This window comes from Alternaria hordeiaustralica (assembly GCF_023758085.1).
Source record: "Alternaria hordeiaustralica strain BMP 2776 chromosome Unknown scaffold_2, whole genome shotgun sequence".
NCBI lineage: Eukaryota > Fungi > Ascomycota > Dothideomycetes > Pleosporales > Pleosporaceae > Alternaria > Alternaria hordeiaustralica.
The window spans coordinates 1,202,507-1,218,624 of NW_026056774.1; the positions used below are offsets into that span (position 1 = coordinate 1,202,507).

The 16,118-nt window shown below is 52.7% G+C and overlaps 6 protein-coding genes across 6 annotated transcripts; 2 read left to right on the plus strand and 4 right to left on the minus strand.

Moving 5' to 3' along the window:
* Positions 1-1,094: 1,094 nt before the first annotated feature.
* J4E84_001861 (uncharacterized protein) lies at positions 1,095-1,990 on the plus strand (the record flags this gene model as incomplete). The annotated part of the gene is made up of 3 exons (XM_049384491.1): positions 1,095-1,406; positions 1,454-1,597; positions 1,652-1,990. 3 exons carry the CDS (start codon positions 1,095-1,097, stop codon positions 1,988-1,990), a joined length of 795 nt encoding a protein of 264 aa, XP_049247847.1.
* A 2,222-nt stretch (positions 1,991-4,212) lies between these two features.
* J4E84_001862 (uncharacterized protein) lies at positions 4,213-6,252 on the minus strand (the record flags this gene model as incomplete). Its single annotated transcript, XM_049384492.1, has 1 exon — positions 4,213-6,252. The coding sequence occupies one exon, from the start codon at positions 6,250-6,252 to the stop codon at positions 4,213-4,215; it is 2,040 nt and encodes a 679-aa protein (XP_049247848.1).
* Positions 6,253-7,266: 1,014 nt separating this feature from the next.
* J4E84_001863 (uncharacterized protein) lies at positions 7,267-9,482 on the minus strand (the record flags this gene model as incomplete). Its single annotated transcript, XM_049384493.1, has 6 exons — positions 7,267-7,741; positions 7,868-7,974; positions 8,084-8,090; positions 8,578-8,640; positions 8,691-9,088; positions 9,138-9,482. 6 exons carry the CDS (start codon positions 9,480-9,482, stop codon positions 7,267-7,269), a joined length of 1,395 nt encoding a protein of 464 aa, XP_049247849.1.
* A 700-nt stretch (positions 9,483-10,182) lies between these two features.
* Positions 10,183-12,144, minus strand: J4E84_001864 (uncharacterized protein; the record flags this gene model as incomplete). Its single annotated transcript, XM_049384494.1, has 2 exons — positions 10,183-12,098; positions 12,141-12,144. 2 exons carry the CDS (start codon positions 12,142-12,144, stop codon positions 10,183-10,185), a joined length of 1,920 nt encoding a protein of 639 aa, XP_049247850.1.
* Positions 12,145-13,693: 1,549 nt separating this feature from the next.
* Positions 13,694-13,984, minus strand: J4E84_001865 (uncharacterized protein; the record flags this gene model as incomplete). Its single annotated transcript, XM_049384495.1, has 1 exon — positions 13,694-13,984. One exon carries the CDS (start codon positions 13,982-13,984, stop codon positions 13,694-13,696), a length of 291 nt encoding a protein of 96 aa, XP_049247851.1.
* Positions 13,985-14,336: 352 nt separating this feature from the next.
* J4E84_001866 (uncharacterized protein) lies at positions 14,337-14,865 on the plus strand (the record flags this gene model as incomplete). The annotated part of the gene is made up of 3 exons (XM_049384496.1): positions 14,337-14,375; positions 14,430-14,553; positions 14,615-14,865. The coding sequence occupies 3 exons, from the start codon at positions 14,337-14,339 to the stop codon at positions 14,863-14,865; spliced, it is 414 nt and encodes a 137-aa protein (XP_049247852.1).
* Between the last annotated feature and the right edge of the window lie 1,253 nt (positions 14,866-16,118).

A 16,118-nucleotide genomic window follows, 5' to 3' on the forward strand; every position in this document is an offset into this window, starting at 1 on the left:
TTGATTAGGCAGGTCTGATTGACATACGTTGCACTGTTTGCGACAACCCGCTGGCCTACCCAACGACTTCACAAACACAGATCCCAGGACGTGTCTTCATCTCGGTGCACATCAAGCCATGTTCGCATGATGCGAACGGGCCAGGTGAAGCTTGGGAAGTGCGACATGCAGTGTGCATGCCGGTCGGCAGAGGAGGCTGGCGAATTCAGACACAGGACCCGGATGCGATCGTCTAAGCCGGTCCGCGAAAAGAAATATAGAATCATGCTGGAGCGCGACTACCTGGGACCACGCTAGACGCACATCGACATTGCTGGCCCGAAGTACTCTAACTACATGCATGCATCGCGGCACCTGCTCGATCATCTGGCAACCGCGTCGCGGACAGGCACATGACATATCCAAAGACCCGGAATCGACTTCCTTGGCATGCTGCGATACCAGAAACCCATGATACCCCACATTCCTGATTAATTATCGAAAGGGCTGACCGCTCATCCTCAATCTATTACGCCCTGGCGGCTCGCCAAAGCTATTGGACACCTCGCGAACACTGAAAGCTGACTGGCGATACAAGTCATCGGTGGATGCGAATTGTCAAGATGATCAGCAGTCGCTTAAACCAGTGTAGTTGAAATCTTCGCAACTCGCTCATATCTTCTCAAACATTGGATGCCTTACGAAGTTGTTCGTTCTCGACATCGGAGGTGTGTGATCTTCGCATCCGCCTGATCCTCTTGTACCTCAATCATTGCTCGGCGAGGCTTATGAGCGCATTAGAACCAATACAACCACGCGACTTAGATTACACTGCAGCCAAAGTGCTGGCTCCGGGCATCCATGTGGAGATTTCGGTTTTAAGATGTTCAACGAAATTCGGAGTATAAAAGTCTAGTGAATTCCTCATAGAAACGTCAAATAGTCAGAAGACCCAGTTCAGAGCCGCAGGTACACCGCGGCCTTTGTTTGAAGGCCTCTCTTCTACTTAGGTCCCCACTTGGTTGCCCCTTCAGATCTCCTCCTACTTCTGAATTGCTACTTCTCGTCCACTCTCTTCTGCACATCACTATCTTATCAACTACAAATCTCCAAACATGCGATACTCCACCCTGCTCCCGGCTCTGTTAGCCATACGCTCAACTCTAGCAAGACCAAGCCAACCCGAGATCGCCAACACCACAACCCTTCCCACTCATTTCGGTCTACTCACATTCCCACACTTCCAAGCTCTCGACATCTTCGGCCCCATGGACGTCCTTAACTCACTCTTCATGTACTACCGAAACACATCCATTGTGCCGCAGTTTACAGTCTTCAGCAAGACCATGGATCCGGTGACATCGGCCATGACGGATGGAGGCTTTGGCCAGGAAATTGTGTCCACTATGACATTCTCGGACTATCTTGTGAGTTATGATGGTCGTGTGAAGTGAATACGACTAATTGGAAGAAGAACAAGCAAAACGACATTGGTGGTGGCGCCGTACCGTCCACGTCAGACAAGGGCGCAATCGATGTCCTCTTCGTCCCCGGCGGAGGAGGGACTCGTAGAGACATGACTGAGGAGATCAACTTCGTCAAAGCCACTTACCCAAACGTATGTACTCATCCCCTGCCTATCCCTACCGATCACTAACAAGCTACCTCACAGCTCAAATACATCGTCTCCGTCTGCACCGGCGCAACAATCCTCTCTCGCGCAGGCATTCTTGATGGCCGCAAGGCAACCACGAACAAGGCTGCCTGGCCCTGGGCTACATCGACCGGTCCCAACGTAGACTGGGTACCGACTGCGCGATGGGTCGAAGACGGCAATATTATCTCGACCAGTGGAGTTTCTGCAGGTATCGATGGAACGTATGCGTTTGTCAGTCGGGTGTACGGGGAGGAGGTGGCGCATTTCCTGAGTTTGGCTTTGGAGTATAACCGTGAGACGGATGCGCATCATGATCCTTTCGGCAAGATTTGGGACGTTCCGGGTGCTACTTAGATCGAGATGTATCACGGGAGGAACAGAGTACTGGTGGGATGAGACTGGGCGGCGGGTGAACAGATGCGCTAGGCCGGTTCAGCCGCACGGCGTATGCATGTGTCTGGAAAGCCTGCTTTTCCCTCAGCCTTCTTGACAATCACCGTTTGCCCCTCTTCTCCTCTTTTCTCTCGTACACCTCTGATTCTCATATCCAAATGTCTTCATCATCGCAAACCCCCCATCGCCCATACCTACCTTTTCGTGGTATAGAAAACGATGACAAAGCATTTCTGCCACTGAACCCCGACCTGAGAGAGATACGATGCGTCATCCTGCTCCCTGGATCTGGAGACGACCCCATCGAATGCGAGCTTGTGTATACCAACATAGAAGAGGGGTCTGATTCTCGCATACCTTACGTCGCGCTATCGTACTGCTGGGGAGATCTTGAGGATCCCGCTGAGATCCTGTTGCATAACAATTCTTCGACCAGCGAAAGGACTAGTGCGTCCTTTCGAGTTACGCGAAATCTTCACATCGCGCTCCAGGCCATACGGAACAAAACCAGACAATGGCTATGGATAGATGCCCTATGTATCAATCAGCTAGATCCACGAGAGAAGACACATCAGGTGCAATTGATGGGAAAGATTTACTCTTCGGCTGAATCGGTGTTAGTGTGGCTTGGACCAGATGATAAGAACAGCCAGTTCTTTTCAAGAGCATGGACGGTACACATACAGCCTATGGTTAACGGTCACGATCCTGGGGAAATGCTTAGACTCTGGGAAAGACTGCGTGATAACAAGAACCAGACATGGACGTATATGGCGCGCGACGAAGTGCTCAGTCAGCTCGGAGTTACTTACAGAAATGGGATGCGCGACAACTCCTCGCCTGACCTATGCAGGACGGCAATCTCTACCGGTCTTTCTAGTCTCGCTAATCGACCTTGGTGGAGTCGAATATGGGTGTTACAGGAGGTACTTCTAGCTCCTAAGCAAAAGGGCTTCGGACGCAATGTCGAATTCAGAGTCGGTCATACTAAATTGCGATGGTTCGACATGTTGCTACCTAAATGGACAGTGACACAGGGTGGATACACCCACAGGACTTCGCACGAGCATAACCCGCTCCAATCGTTCGCGTGGGATTCACTGTTGTCCAAATACGGATTGTACTCATACGTCAAACTCGAAAAGCTGCTCCAGTGGACGAGGACATTCCAGGCTTCAGATCCCCGGGACAAACTCTTTGCTCTACTTCCCCTGGCTTCAGATACCAAAGATTGCTTTTGGAAAGAGCCTCTGATCAACCCAGATTACAGTAAATCGCCAAAGGCTGTTTTTGACGACTACGTACGTTGGAACCCACTTGCAATGTTCGGCGACCTCTACGTGGAAGGGATAGGAAAGATCGAGATAAATGGCGATTCGGATTGGTCGAAAAGGGAGTGTGGATTCTGCCGTCTTGGTACGTGCAAGAACTGCAGTGTACGCTATATTTAAGAAATACAAACCTAGTCCAAAGAGACAGGAAGCTCCAGAAAAGTGGAACAAAGCGTATGAGGCGCACGTCAAGAGGCTTAACCATCGCCATCGTATCTTCGCGGACGGTAATTTTGCGTGAGGGTAAAGCATGGCTATACTTCGTAAGAGAATAAAGTCGACGCCTAATCAGAGTCCACAACGCAGTGGTAGAACGGATGTATAGGGTATATAGTAGCAGAGCTATACCTAGCCCTTGAGATTCAGTAGATGAACAATAACTGTTGGGAACGTAGGCTCGCAACAACAACAATGACCAAAGAATAGACGCAGTAACAAGGAGTATCAAAGAGAGAGGCATAAGATCGCGATATCCTGACGCGAGCACAGCATTACCATGACACATTGAGTATCAAGCATGTACTTACCTTTACACCGGTGCGAAATTTATGTACTTACGGTCAAGTCTACAATGAGCATGGTGAGAAACCATCAATGCAAGTCAAACAGACAACGATACACAAATGAGTATCCTAACATCAGTAGAGCGCACGTCTAGGGGTAGCATACCATCATCACAGCCGACTGCGGACGTTCTATTTCCAAAATTCGCATTAATGACAACATTCTAATGTACAGCTTCAGGAGCTTACTGACCTTTTGAGCCCGTGGCAATACCATCTGGGTGACCGTCCCATAAACATTCCTCTTATTGGCGACATGAACCTGGTCGAATGTTCGATCATCCAGGCTCTACTGCAGGCGGACACCAGCAGTACCCTTCTTCTTCGCCTGATCATCAAACGCATTCCCCAACCCACCACCCCCACTCCTACTAGCCTCAAGCGAACTCTCAGCCATCTTCTTCTTCTCAGCAGCAACCTTGTCAAGTTGCTTCTTCGTCTTCGTGTTTCCACTACCCTTGCCGTGGAACTGGTGACTGAGCTGCTTGAAGGCTTCTTTCTGGTTCATGTGGCGGCCGTGTTCGTCAACATACTTGAGCTCAATGTTGGGCGTGTACTCCTTGTTAAAGAGCTCAGCGAGACGGCGACTCTCGACCATCTCGGCGCTCGTGTTGTTTTTGCGGGCCCATTCTTCGCGCTCGCGCGGCGTCATGTTGTTCCAGCGGGCGGAACCTCGTTCGCGCTCACGGGCGATCTTGCGTTGGCGCTCGGCGTCATCTTCGGCCTTTTTCTTGTCGGCAATGAACTTTTGGCGGTCGCGGTACATCGCGTTCTTGTCGGAGGCGTCGGATTCTGTGACCAGACCTCGTTGCTTGAGCAGGGCGAGAGTGGCACCCATACCTTGGTCGACAGTCTTCTCTGCCTCGAGACCTGTCTCAGTAATGTCGGTGGAGCGAGCGCGCGAGATGCTGCGGTTTCGGGCCTCTTCTGCTTCGGCTGCTTCAGCGTAGGATTGGCCCATTTCGACATCGCCGTCTTCATCAGCGACGGGCATATCGCCCATGGACTTCGTGCCCTCCGAGATGTGGCTGGACTTTCTACGCTTCCGGCGGGCTTCCTCCTCGTCGGCATCGCCTGCAGCACCTAGATTTTGTACGAACTCGGTTGTTTCGTCAATAACAAGGCCGCCATCACCATCTTCTGTGGATTCCATAACGTCTGGCTGGGGTGTTGATGCGTCTTCACGTAATTGCCGTGCAAGATCTTCCGGTCGCATCTTCTTGCGCTTCTTGAGGGCCTTTTGGCGCTGTGCTGCAAGATTCGCTTGAAGGTCGTCGTCATCCACAAACGACTCGTCGAACACCTTCTTCTTCTTCTGTTGTGGTGCGGAGGATTCACCACCGTCAATGTCCATGTCGTCGCCAGCTGCAGTGTCTTCCGCAGGCATGGCAAGCATTTCCTCATCATCTTCGACGCGTTCTCGCTTGGATTTCTTGCCCTTCTTCTTCTTAGGCTTCTTCATCTTGACTTCCGACACGTCCATGTAATCGTTAGTGGGCGCGTCCTCTTTGAGTATGTCTAGACTGATCGCGACCTTCTTTGGTCTTGAAGAACCTGCGACTTCAGCCTGCACGTCTTCAACAGTTCGGCCCTTCCCGTCCAATGTGAACGCATTGCGCTTCTTGCCCTCAATCTCCTCGTCGTACTGTGCAAGTATCGACTTCTGGCCTCCCTCGTCCATATCGTTGGGGTCGTATGCGCGCTTTCGCTTCTTCGAATCGAGTCGCTCTTGTAGTCGCTCCTTTTCTCTGAGTTCAACCGCCTCTAGCTCGTCATCGTCTTCCCCGTCGACTGCAGTGTCTTTGAGAACAAGGATCTGATCTTCATCGTCGAACTGGTCGACCTCGTGTCCAACTTTGACACCAGCAAGGTCCTTGTCGGTATATTGCATGGCCTCGAGTGCCTGACGCTCGCGCTCTTCGAGCTCCTTGCGCATCTGCTCCTCCTTGGCGATCTTCTTCTGGCGCTTCTTGCTGCTCTTCAGCCAGGCCAGGTCATCGTCGACGTCTGCTTCGTCCGCCAGCCCCTTGCCCTCAAGCTTTGCAAAGCGCGCCGCCTTTTCGCGCTCCTTCTTGATCGCCGCGGCGCGTTCTTCACGTCTTATCTTGGCCAGTCGCGCTTCTTCCAACTTCTTCCAGTTGTCCGAAGCGGCGGCCTGGCGCGTGTCGATGGTGCTCGCAGGCTCTTCGTCCGAGTCGTCGCCATTTTGCGCCGCCTTGAAATCGAGGCCGGGGGCTGCGGGTGCTGCAGGCGTGCCTCCACCGGGGAGAGCAGAGAGACCCATAGACAGACGAATCTTGTTCGCCTCATCGATGGATAGGTCCGCCATGGCTGATGCGGTCGTGATGTCCTGTCGCAACGCAGAGGTTTATGGTCCTGGAAGGAAGGTTGTGACGGCGCCGGAAGTTCGGGATCTTCAATACACTTTCGAGCAGTGTACAGAAGTGGTGGTCGCAAAGAGTGAAAGCACACTTGATATTCCCCAAAGGTGAAGTTCGGTGATGAGTGCCTACTCGTGACCTGCGGGCAACATCGCACCTCCGCCCACACATTTCCCGCCAAGCCGCTACCCACTAGCGCGCCGGCGTTCAGCCGAGCGACATAAAAAAAGTTGCGCGCCCTCACCCATCGAGTTCTCACCACAACGCCCTGTGTCAACGTCTCCTGTCCACGTCCTTTCGGGGAGCCGTGTGATGGTTGAGATGTTGACAGTTCGTCCATCATGGAGCCTTCTTCCTCAATAGAACGCTTCGGACGACAGGCAGCGCAGAGCAACTTTGGCAGCTTCCGGCAGCCTGAGCTCACCGTTCACGCGGTTCGAGCTCGGTGTATGGTTGTCTGTCAGGCAGACTGATTCCGTTTCCCTTTTGCTAGGCCGTTGGCCACTGATGCTTGGGACTAACCCAGTCGGCTACATGCCATCTTCATGAGTGACGTTTGAGCGATTGCGCAGCTTTGCGCTGGTTGATCGTGAAGCCTGATAACTTTCCATGCGACTCACTCAAAAAGCGCGACGGACGCGTTTACGCGTTTTAGAGGAATTGCATCATGCGCGAAGTCATGTGAATGCACTTGATTTGCGAAACATCCCTAGACGCATATTTGAGAATGAAAGCCGTCCTCTGCGCAGAAGCCGCTACCCCATGCATCAATGAGCACCAACATGTCAAAATCATTGGGCACAAGGGCTCGTATTGACGTCGTGAGTATGCCATACAATATACATATGTTACAATATCTCAGCCTTGAAGCCGCTAGATTGCAGTCCAATTGCTGTGGAAGACCACATAGCCTCCTCGTGTTTCTCATGTCAATCCTTCGTGACTTCTCCCAGACTACACACTTAGTTGGCAGCCGGTGCCTCACCCCTCGCCAACTTGAGCAGCTCAGCCTCTCTCCGCTCCTTGATCAACTTCTCCCTAACCAGCACTCTATCCGCCTCCGACCTCTCCTTGAACTCCTCAATCTCCTTCATCTCAGCGAGCTCCTCCTCCGTTGGCTTGATCTCCACTGCGCCTATCTTCTCCACCAGTGCCTCTAAGATCTCGCTCTCCGACTGGTCTCTCATGTCAATCGAAAACGTGGGTTTCGAGGTATCGGGTACGAGCGTATTACGCGGGTTTGGTGTTGCGGATGGCGGTGAAGCGTCTGATTGTTGCGTTGTGGGAGAGTTTGTGGAGCCAGTCGATGGTTGTGTTTTGGTTGCTGTGAAGATGTGGAGGAGTGAGGGACCATCGGGATCGTTGTGTCGCGCGACTTCCATTGGGATGGATGGGTTACGGTATTTCATCCGGGGCAGCATATTGCGCCAGAATTTCCTGTTCGTACAGTGAGCGCTAGATCTTGTCATTGCGTACAATTGCCAGCTCTCAAACATAGTGCCTGAATTGGCTTCATATTCTTGGCCCTCCTTTGGTACTTGTAACGGAGCAATGCCCACATACCTTGCCCCTCTATGTCCTCCGTAGAGTTTTGTGTTGAATTCCATGCTAATCTTCGACACCTCTTTGGGCAGTATGAGCGCGCCTGGTCCGCATCTTATCCATAATAACTGTCGCAGATACCAATGTCAGCATTGTTACAATTCAGGTATCTCGAGTTGGTCGGGTTCGATTGTAGGCTTCGACGTTTTCGGAGGTGTCTGCGGAGGTGAATCTTACGTACGTGCTATGGCGCTTGTTAGTCTTGCCGAACGAGTAGACATGCACGAAGATTAGCTACTTGCCTCGCGTAACTTGCGCATGCGCTTCAATATGTGCACCATGGTTGCTGTGATGTGATATTGGACTGGGGTTGCGGAGTTCGAGAGATTCTCGGGCATTGCCCGTAGCGCGATCGTGTCTTGGCAGCCCTGCAGATGAGATGCATCAACTGTTCACTCAAAAAAGAACATTCTGTATGGATAGTAGTATAACTGAGCATTACAATGATTGAACGCCTTCCCAGGTATCTGAGCTACATTATTCTTCCACTACACACATCCAGATCTCCATCTCCATTTGCCGAGTACTTCCACGAGCCAGACCAGGACATGTCCAATCCCAAGACTGTATTCGCATCGCTCTGTTGGGTATTATCTGAGATCGCGCACAATGCTTATCACGTTCCTGTTGTGCGACTCTAGTCTACAGGAAGCAGGAGTGTAGGCGTTTACCGAGCAGGTTGTGCGGCGGCGGCACGCGTCTCTGCGGGAGTTGGTCCCGCCATGCGCTTGCTCCTGTAATTGGGATTAGTATGTGTGTTTCATCTCAGAGTAATTCGGCTTACATGAACGACCTGCTGAGGAAGGAGATGATGATCATGGGCATCCACGAGGGCATCTTGGAGAATCCCCAGGTGACGTATGCGTAAGGAATGGCAAGGTTGTACTGCTGGAGAGCACCGTTGAAGGGGTGGAAGGGACCCTCGTATGGGGTGACTTGCTCAATCTCGTTGTCAACGATGAGCTTCTTGAAGGTCTCGGTGGTGGTGCTGGTGCGGTTCAAGGGCTTGTAGCGAACGACGGGGACGGGCGCGGACTGGTCAGCCATGGGCTTGGGAACCTGGAAGTAGTAGAGCGCCGGTGCGCCGACAGACCATGCGTTGCAGAGGAGAGGCTCGGTTTCGCAGTCAAGGTACGCAAACTTGGGCGCATCAGGCTTCGCGGCCATGATGGGGAGAGAAGCCTGGTTGATGTTAGTGTCGGTCATCTGTATATCCGCATGCTATACGTACGTTCCATGCCTTGGTTGCGTTGCCACACAGGCCAAAGCAGGTGGTGTTGCCGCCGGTGGTGAAGATGAGCCAGTCCTGTGTGGTAGGAGGGCTGGCGGTAGCATCAACAGTAAGCGTCTCTTTCCAGTTCTCCAGGGTAATTGGGTACTGGATGGCGGCAGCTGCGTTGGAGGCCACCTTGCTCGTTGCGGTGTCGACTGGCGCCGACGGCATAGAGGGGATGGATGCGGACACGGCAGCCGTCGCCTTGTTGAAGAAGCCCTTCACCTTGTCAAGGAGAGGAACCTGCTCCTCGGCGACAGCGAGCGCCGGGAGAGCGAGAACGAGGCCTGATGAGAAGCGCATGTTGATTCTGTGTGGGGGGAGGTGTGGTGTTGAACTGCGAAAGCTGCGGGCGGTATGCTTGCGCTCTTCTGCCTGATGATGCCACAGGGTCCAATTGGAGCGACGTTGAAGTAATGTGGGGGATGCAGCTCAACGTCAGAGGCAACCACTAACAATCGTGAAGGAGCGATAGAAATGTAGATGCAATTGTCGCGCGAAGATCGCAAGGAAGTTCCCAGGCCGAGATAGCTAATAATATGAGGAATAGGGATGAGGACTAATAACCCGGCTCTTCTGCTCGAGCTTGGCAGTCCAGAGCTCTGCCGCGAAATTGGGAAGCCTGGGCCAACCGTTCGTCAATAGCTTTCACCATCACGGACCTGGTGCGTACGCGTTCACTCTTCACCAACCGGACGCGTTACAATGCACACATTCGCGACAGGGTGGACCGAATGACCTATGACGCGAGGATCTATTTGGACAAACATACATCAATTATCTCTCACACTGGTTTGCCTACCCGGCTATCCATTCCCAGCATTCCATCTCACCTCATCTCGTTCCATCCCGTCATCATCATTTCCTAGTAAGCCCGTCAAAACTCCAGCCTGGCTGCGCAATGTGTGCCGCCAAAGTAAAGATGAGATCCTCGCCACTCTCTGATCTCGAAAGCCGTTGGAAAGGAGCTTCTATCAACACCTCAGTACAGTCCTATCCAGCTCTAGGGATAGTTCAACATACTCTCATCATGTAGCTTTCGCGACACATTGGCACTCATCGACGTCCTACAGCCTGCTGTTAGTAAGCTATCGCCAGAACCCCTTGAGGTCCCCGTCATAGAAGTGTCAATACCTTGGCCCAATCTCCTCGCTAGTTCCTCTCTGAACGCTCTGTTAGGTTCTGGTCGATCATCGGCTTCTTCTTTTGCGGAGTAAGCGGTACTCCATCCACTAGCTCCTGATACTGGCAGACGGTTACCAGCGTCCCTGACCTGAGCTCGCTCGTGCTCTTCTACCTCGCGACTGTGTGCTGTTTCTTCGTACAATACCTTGCCCGCTTTCGGGCTACTACTGTCATTTTTCTCTTCAGCTGCCACACTACGTAGTTTGCGTGGGCCAAGGATATCGCCAAATATGGCGGCCATATTGGGTGGTCCTGCTGAGCGTGGTGGAGGGGGTCCAGGTGGAGGAGGTGGTCTTGCTGCTGGTGGAGGTGGAGGAGGCGGTGGTGGAGGCGGTGGTGGAATTGGGGGGGATGCCGCTTGCTGGGGAGCTGGCATCTGGATGCTTTGTAAGAATTCGGGCGTAAAACGATTTGATAGCGATTGAGCGCGTGGTGCGTGCGACATGATTGGTGAGGATGATCCTGAAGGACCTTCTGATACATCAGGAGAAGGGGGTGTATCTGGGTATGGAGGTCTGGCAGAAGAAGGAGGCGTATCTGGATATGAGGGTATGGTAGGAGAAGGAACGCTCTCCGGATCTTGAGCAGCCATGGCAGGAGAAGGGGGTGTCTCCGGGTATGGTATCTCATCATGAGCGAGAGATCCTTCATCTCCTTCCCGCTCCAGATAATCCTGGTCCTCATAATCCCCATAACTCCCTGGCATCGGCGAACCTGGAGCTTGATCGTAGTAGTCTGCTGCTGCACCATTTTCAGACGCATCATCAGCAGCCCGAACACTGGGCTCTCGCGGTGGTGAAGCCTCACGCCCATGAGGTTCCTTCTCAGGGACAGGTGGGGGCCGGCTGGGAGGTGCATACCAGTCGTGCGCTACTGGAGCAATTGGGGGTGTACGATTGGGAGGAGTATTGGCTCGGATAGGTCTGCTCGGCTGTTTTGGAGCCGGTGGAGGAGGATATTTCGGAGCAGTAGGGGCCTGAGAATTGCGAGCCACTGGAGTTGACTGGGGAATGTGAGTTCCACCAGATGCAGGAGGCTGGACACGAACCTTGGGAACCGGCGAGCTACGGTTCTTCTTCCTGTCTTCCTCTTGCCTTCGCTTCTCGGCTTGCCTTCGTTCCTCATCTTGCCTACGCTTCTCATCCTGCCTTCGCTTCTCATCCTGCCAGTGCTTCTCATCCTGCCAGTGCTTCTCCTCCTGCCTTTGTTCCTCAATTTGCTTTCGCTTCTCATCTTGCCTTTGTCTCTCACGAAGCTCGTCTTGTTCACGGCGGGGAGTCCCACTAGCCGTAGGAGGCTGAACACGAATATCAGGGATTGGCGAGCTACGGTTCTTCTTCCTGTCTTCCTCTTGTCGTCGTTTCTCACGATATTCGTGTTCAAATCGTTTCTCGTTTTCACGGCGGCGCTCGTCTTGTTCATGACGATGGCGTTCCTTTGCTTCCTTTTCAGCAGCCTTTTGTTTCGATTCATCCCCCCGCGTCTTTTCAGGCTTCCGTTCGGCCCATCTGACACGCTCTGGTTCGCTCTTTCGTATCTTCTCCCTCTCTCTCCTTGCACCTTCCCTTATTCTGTGACTATCATCCTTCGTATCCGTCTTCATCTTCTCCCTCTCTTTCCTTTCACCTTCTCGGAGTCTGTTACTGTAATCCTTCGCATCCGTCTTCTTCTTCCACATCCCATCAAAGACGTTCTCCAACGCACCTTTGGTACGGTGGCCGGCTTCATGCTCGGCTTTGATGTGCCTATAGGTGGCCATGAAGTGATCCCCAAGACCCATGGCAATGCCGCCTTTGCTTTTGTACTCGGGCAAGCTACCGAACGGTGTGCCATCTGGTCCTTTCTGCTGCCTTGTTGGAGATTGCGATGCGCCTATGCGACCTGGACGATGATCCGATTGTTTGGTACGTGAGCGATCACGCTGATGTGAGCTCCGGTGCCCTCCAGACTTTCGACGATGAGATCGATGGGGTGTACGAGATCTTTTACGTTCTGTACGTTGTGCTTCCTTGCGTCCACGAGATCGCGATCGGGGACGAGGCTCAGGAGCCAAATCTTCCCATGAAGTTTGATAACCGCTGCCGCCACTTCCTGGCCGATCTCCGGCTCCAGGCAATGGAGCGTCTGCCCTCCGATGGCCATCTTGCAAAGTATTTGCTGGTCCTGCACCACCGGTCATATGGTACTCGGAGTCATCGTTGTGAGGGGGCTCGGTGACTGGGTCGCGAATGTCTCTGCTCCGGTCGCGTCGGCGTGATCTGGAGCGTCCACCCCGTGAGCTGTGACGGTGTCTTCCACGATCGTCATCCCTCGATCTAGAACGGTGACGACGGTGTCGATGTCTACCACTGGATCCATGACTGTGTTCATCACCGTGCCTATGCCTACGGTGCCTCCTATGCCCATCCTTCCCACTTTCGTCCATATCGCGTCCCTTCCTATGTCTCCTGTGCTTCCCTTCTTCTTTCCCCTTCCCCTTCTCTTCTTTCCCCTTCTCCTCTTTGTAGCTGCGATACAACTTCACACCCTCAACCACAGCTTCGATGACCAATTTTGCACCACTTTTCTCGTGACGTTCAGAGACCAGGTCCTGGACTTTTCCTTGAACTTGCTTGCGGTACGCGTCGTTGTCAGGCATTGGTAGTGCTCAGGTTGCGCGTGCGGGTACATAGTCGGAAGGGAGTAAGTTGGGTTATGAAGGGAAAGCATGTGAAGCGGAAGGGTTGTGAATGTGATGATCGTGGGCTGAAGTGGCAGTGAGCGGACGCCGCTGCTGGGAGTGTGGTTTGGGTTATGGAATGGGGTGCTGGGCTAGCAAACGCGGTGAATGTGTGAAGATGATGTGGCGTGAACATGCAATGAACGAACGGGGTTCTGTCATGAATGGAAGTGCAATTGCGAACGAGATCAAGGTCTATTAGCCAGCAATCAGGATAAACACACCGATGCTCGATCTGTGGTGTAAGAGAGTCGAAGCGCTGAAGAATTGAGAAAGGGGTAGAGTTGATCTTATTAGAATTACGATACTGAAGCAGAAGTGGACTTCCCAGAGCTTAGCTCGTCGATTTCTTCTCGATTGTATTGTTGTGTCGTTCTCAGTAGGCGCGTCATCGCAGGTATCGCAGTCGTCGTGCTAGGAGTGTTCCAGAAAGACACTCCAGGTCCGCATGTTGGCCAAGTCCGAATGCCAAAACGCCGTTGGTATGCAGCCCATATCCATGTCCCTCAAGCCGTCTATGCTCCTTGTTCCCATCAAGATCATCCTCGTCCCTGATTTCACAGTATTACCACCCCCATTGCCATGCCCGTCCATCTTCCTATGCGTGCACCTACTCCTTCTTCTTCGCTTCGCCCTTTTTCACCCTGACGCCCTTGCCTCTGAAGTCGTTGGCGTCTAACGCATCTGTCTTCCCCAAGCCAAGGTCTTCAGCCTCCTTCTCTAATTGTTGCTTCTGTTTCTTTGCGGCCGCGTTGAGCAGGTATGGTCGGATGAGGAGGTATGCGCCCACGATAGCGATGATGCGAACCCAGCGCTGGGCGGTCATCTCTTCGAAAGACTTGATCGAGTTGTTGACCAGACGGTCCTTCCACTCGACCACGTTGTCAAGTACGTAGTCCATCTTGGCTATGTGATGTTTGTATTCGCGATTGTAGTTTTGTTGCGCAGTAGTGTGGAGGAGCGACGTTCGGGTGCGATTACGGCTTCGTTGGAGGGTGACGCGAGAGAAGTGTTCGGTGACTTTGTCGATAGACGGATGCGTGTGGAATTGTGCGTGAAAGGCGATGTTGACGAGGAAGTAATTGCGCGCAATAACAATAAATCACTCAAGCGTGGACCCCCAGGTGGCAGAACATGGGCGGTGACTTTCTCCCCGGTCATCACCGAGGCCCCGCTATTGGCCCGCGTTAGGCGCGTCGCGTCACTCGTCTGGCCGGCAATTACACGCGATTGAAGTTCAACCACGAGGCGATATGGCGTCAAACGATGATGCCAAAGCAGAGCGCGAAGAGGTAGGAAGTCTTTTGTCTGAATTGATAGTCAGCTTGGGCTGACAATATGCACAGCGGCTCAAGTCAGCCCTCTGGTACTCAATCGGCCAGTTCGTTGACGAGAAGACGTTGGAGAACGACCTGAATGCAACACCTCAGTTCATCGGTGCGCTTACTGAGCTTGTATATACCCAAATCGGTACGATCAACCTCGAGCCCTCAGATACTGCTTAGTCTACAGGGTGCTAACGCCATCACAGCAAATACAGCCCGCGACCTCGAAGTCTTCTCCAAACACGCCGGTCGCAACACAATCAATACGGACGATGTACTACTACTAGGAAGGCGTAATGAACAATTACAAGGCTTGCTGGAGAAGGAGCTCGAGGATATCAGAACAGCAGAGGGCAGGCGGGCAGACGGACAGCCAGTTGCTCGCGCACAGCCAGCCGCGGCAGGGAAGAAGCGAGGTCGGCCTGCTGGTACTGGCAAGGGCAAGGCGAAAGCCTGAATATACTCGGGGAATCATGTATGGACATGCCTGAAAGGTTATTGCGCTGGGAGTTTTGGAGTTGTGGTATGATACCCTCAAGCACGCCTAGTGAAGGCATACTCTGCACGTACATCTCGTGCAAACAATTATGATCGGACATTTTACGAGCCAATAATCAAAACTACGATAGTCATGCTCAACTACTGACTTTGTCTGTGATTGAGACTACTCGGTGCGGCCAGTATGACACCCCAAGGCTAGCCCCTGCATCCGAGGGAAAGCGCCGGTACGCCAATCGTTCGTCAGCACGCCGCGCCTTCCAAACCCGTCGTCCCCACGCTCCATCTTCTCACCACCACTGCATTCGTCGAGATGTGTTATTCAGCCGTAGAAACGATACACAGGCGCACGAAAGCGATGAAACGTTTGCTAATGACTCTTTCCATAGGCTAATTGCAATAGATCATTGTTTGTGGATGCTACGCTGTTCATCAGATGCAGTGCCTTTATCTGCATTGTCCGCACTTGAATTGTTACAGCAGTCAAGCTCCGCGTTGTTTCTTTGTTATAATCACTAAAAGGCAGGTCCTCTTTCTTGTCGCACTTACAGATCTTCCACATGTTCGCCTCCACCATGCACGCCCCAAACCGACCAACGTCATTAGACGTGGCTTCCATCGAACAGGGGAGCTTACCTTCACCAGCTCCAACATACAGCTCTACGTTCCTTTCGTATACCGCTCCTCATACGCCCCAAAACGCCAATTTTGGTTCAGCACCAAAAGGTGGCGCTTCAAACAACCCCTACCATCAAGCCACGCATGAGTCGCCTTCTTCGATCCCGCGTTACAACAAAGCAGCTTCAAAGGAGATGGAGGAAGCTCAGGTCAAGCCCGACTACCAGGACACAAACCACCCCCACTTTGCGCAGTCTTTAGCACCGGGGTTCCTGACCTCACAGCCTGCACGGAATCGAATGCCGCGAAAATGCATCCTTGTGCCGTGGGTGCTTTTCGCCATTTTCTTCCTCATAACGCTGTGGTTCACTTCGATCTTAGCTGGCGCAAGGTTCCTCTCCATCATCCATCCGAAATTGCCAGTTTCTACGGTACCGGAAATTCATATCTACGTCAATGGAGAAGTACTTCAAGGGAGCGTCTCTGTCTCTACTAGAACTCTCGCATTGCCCACGGACACTGTTACCTCCACTGCAAATACTCCAAGCCCAACGGCATCAATATCCGAACCAATACCTGACACGGGCAAGGAAA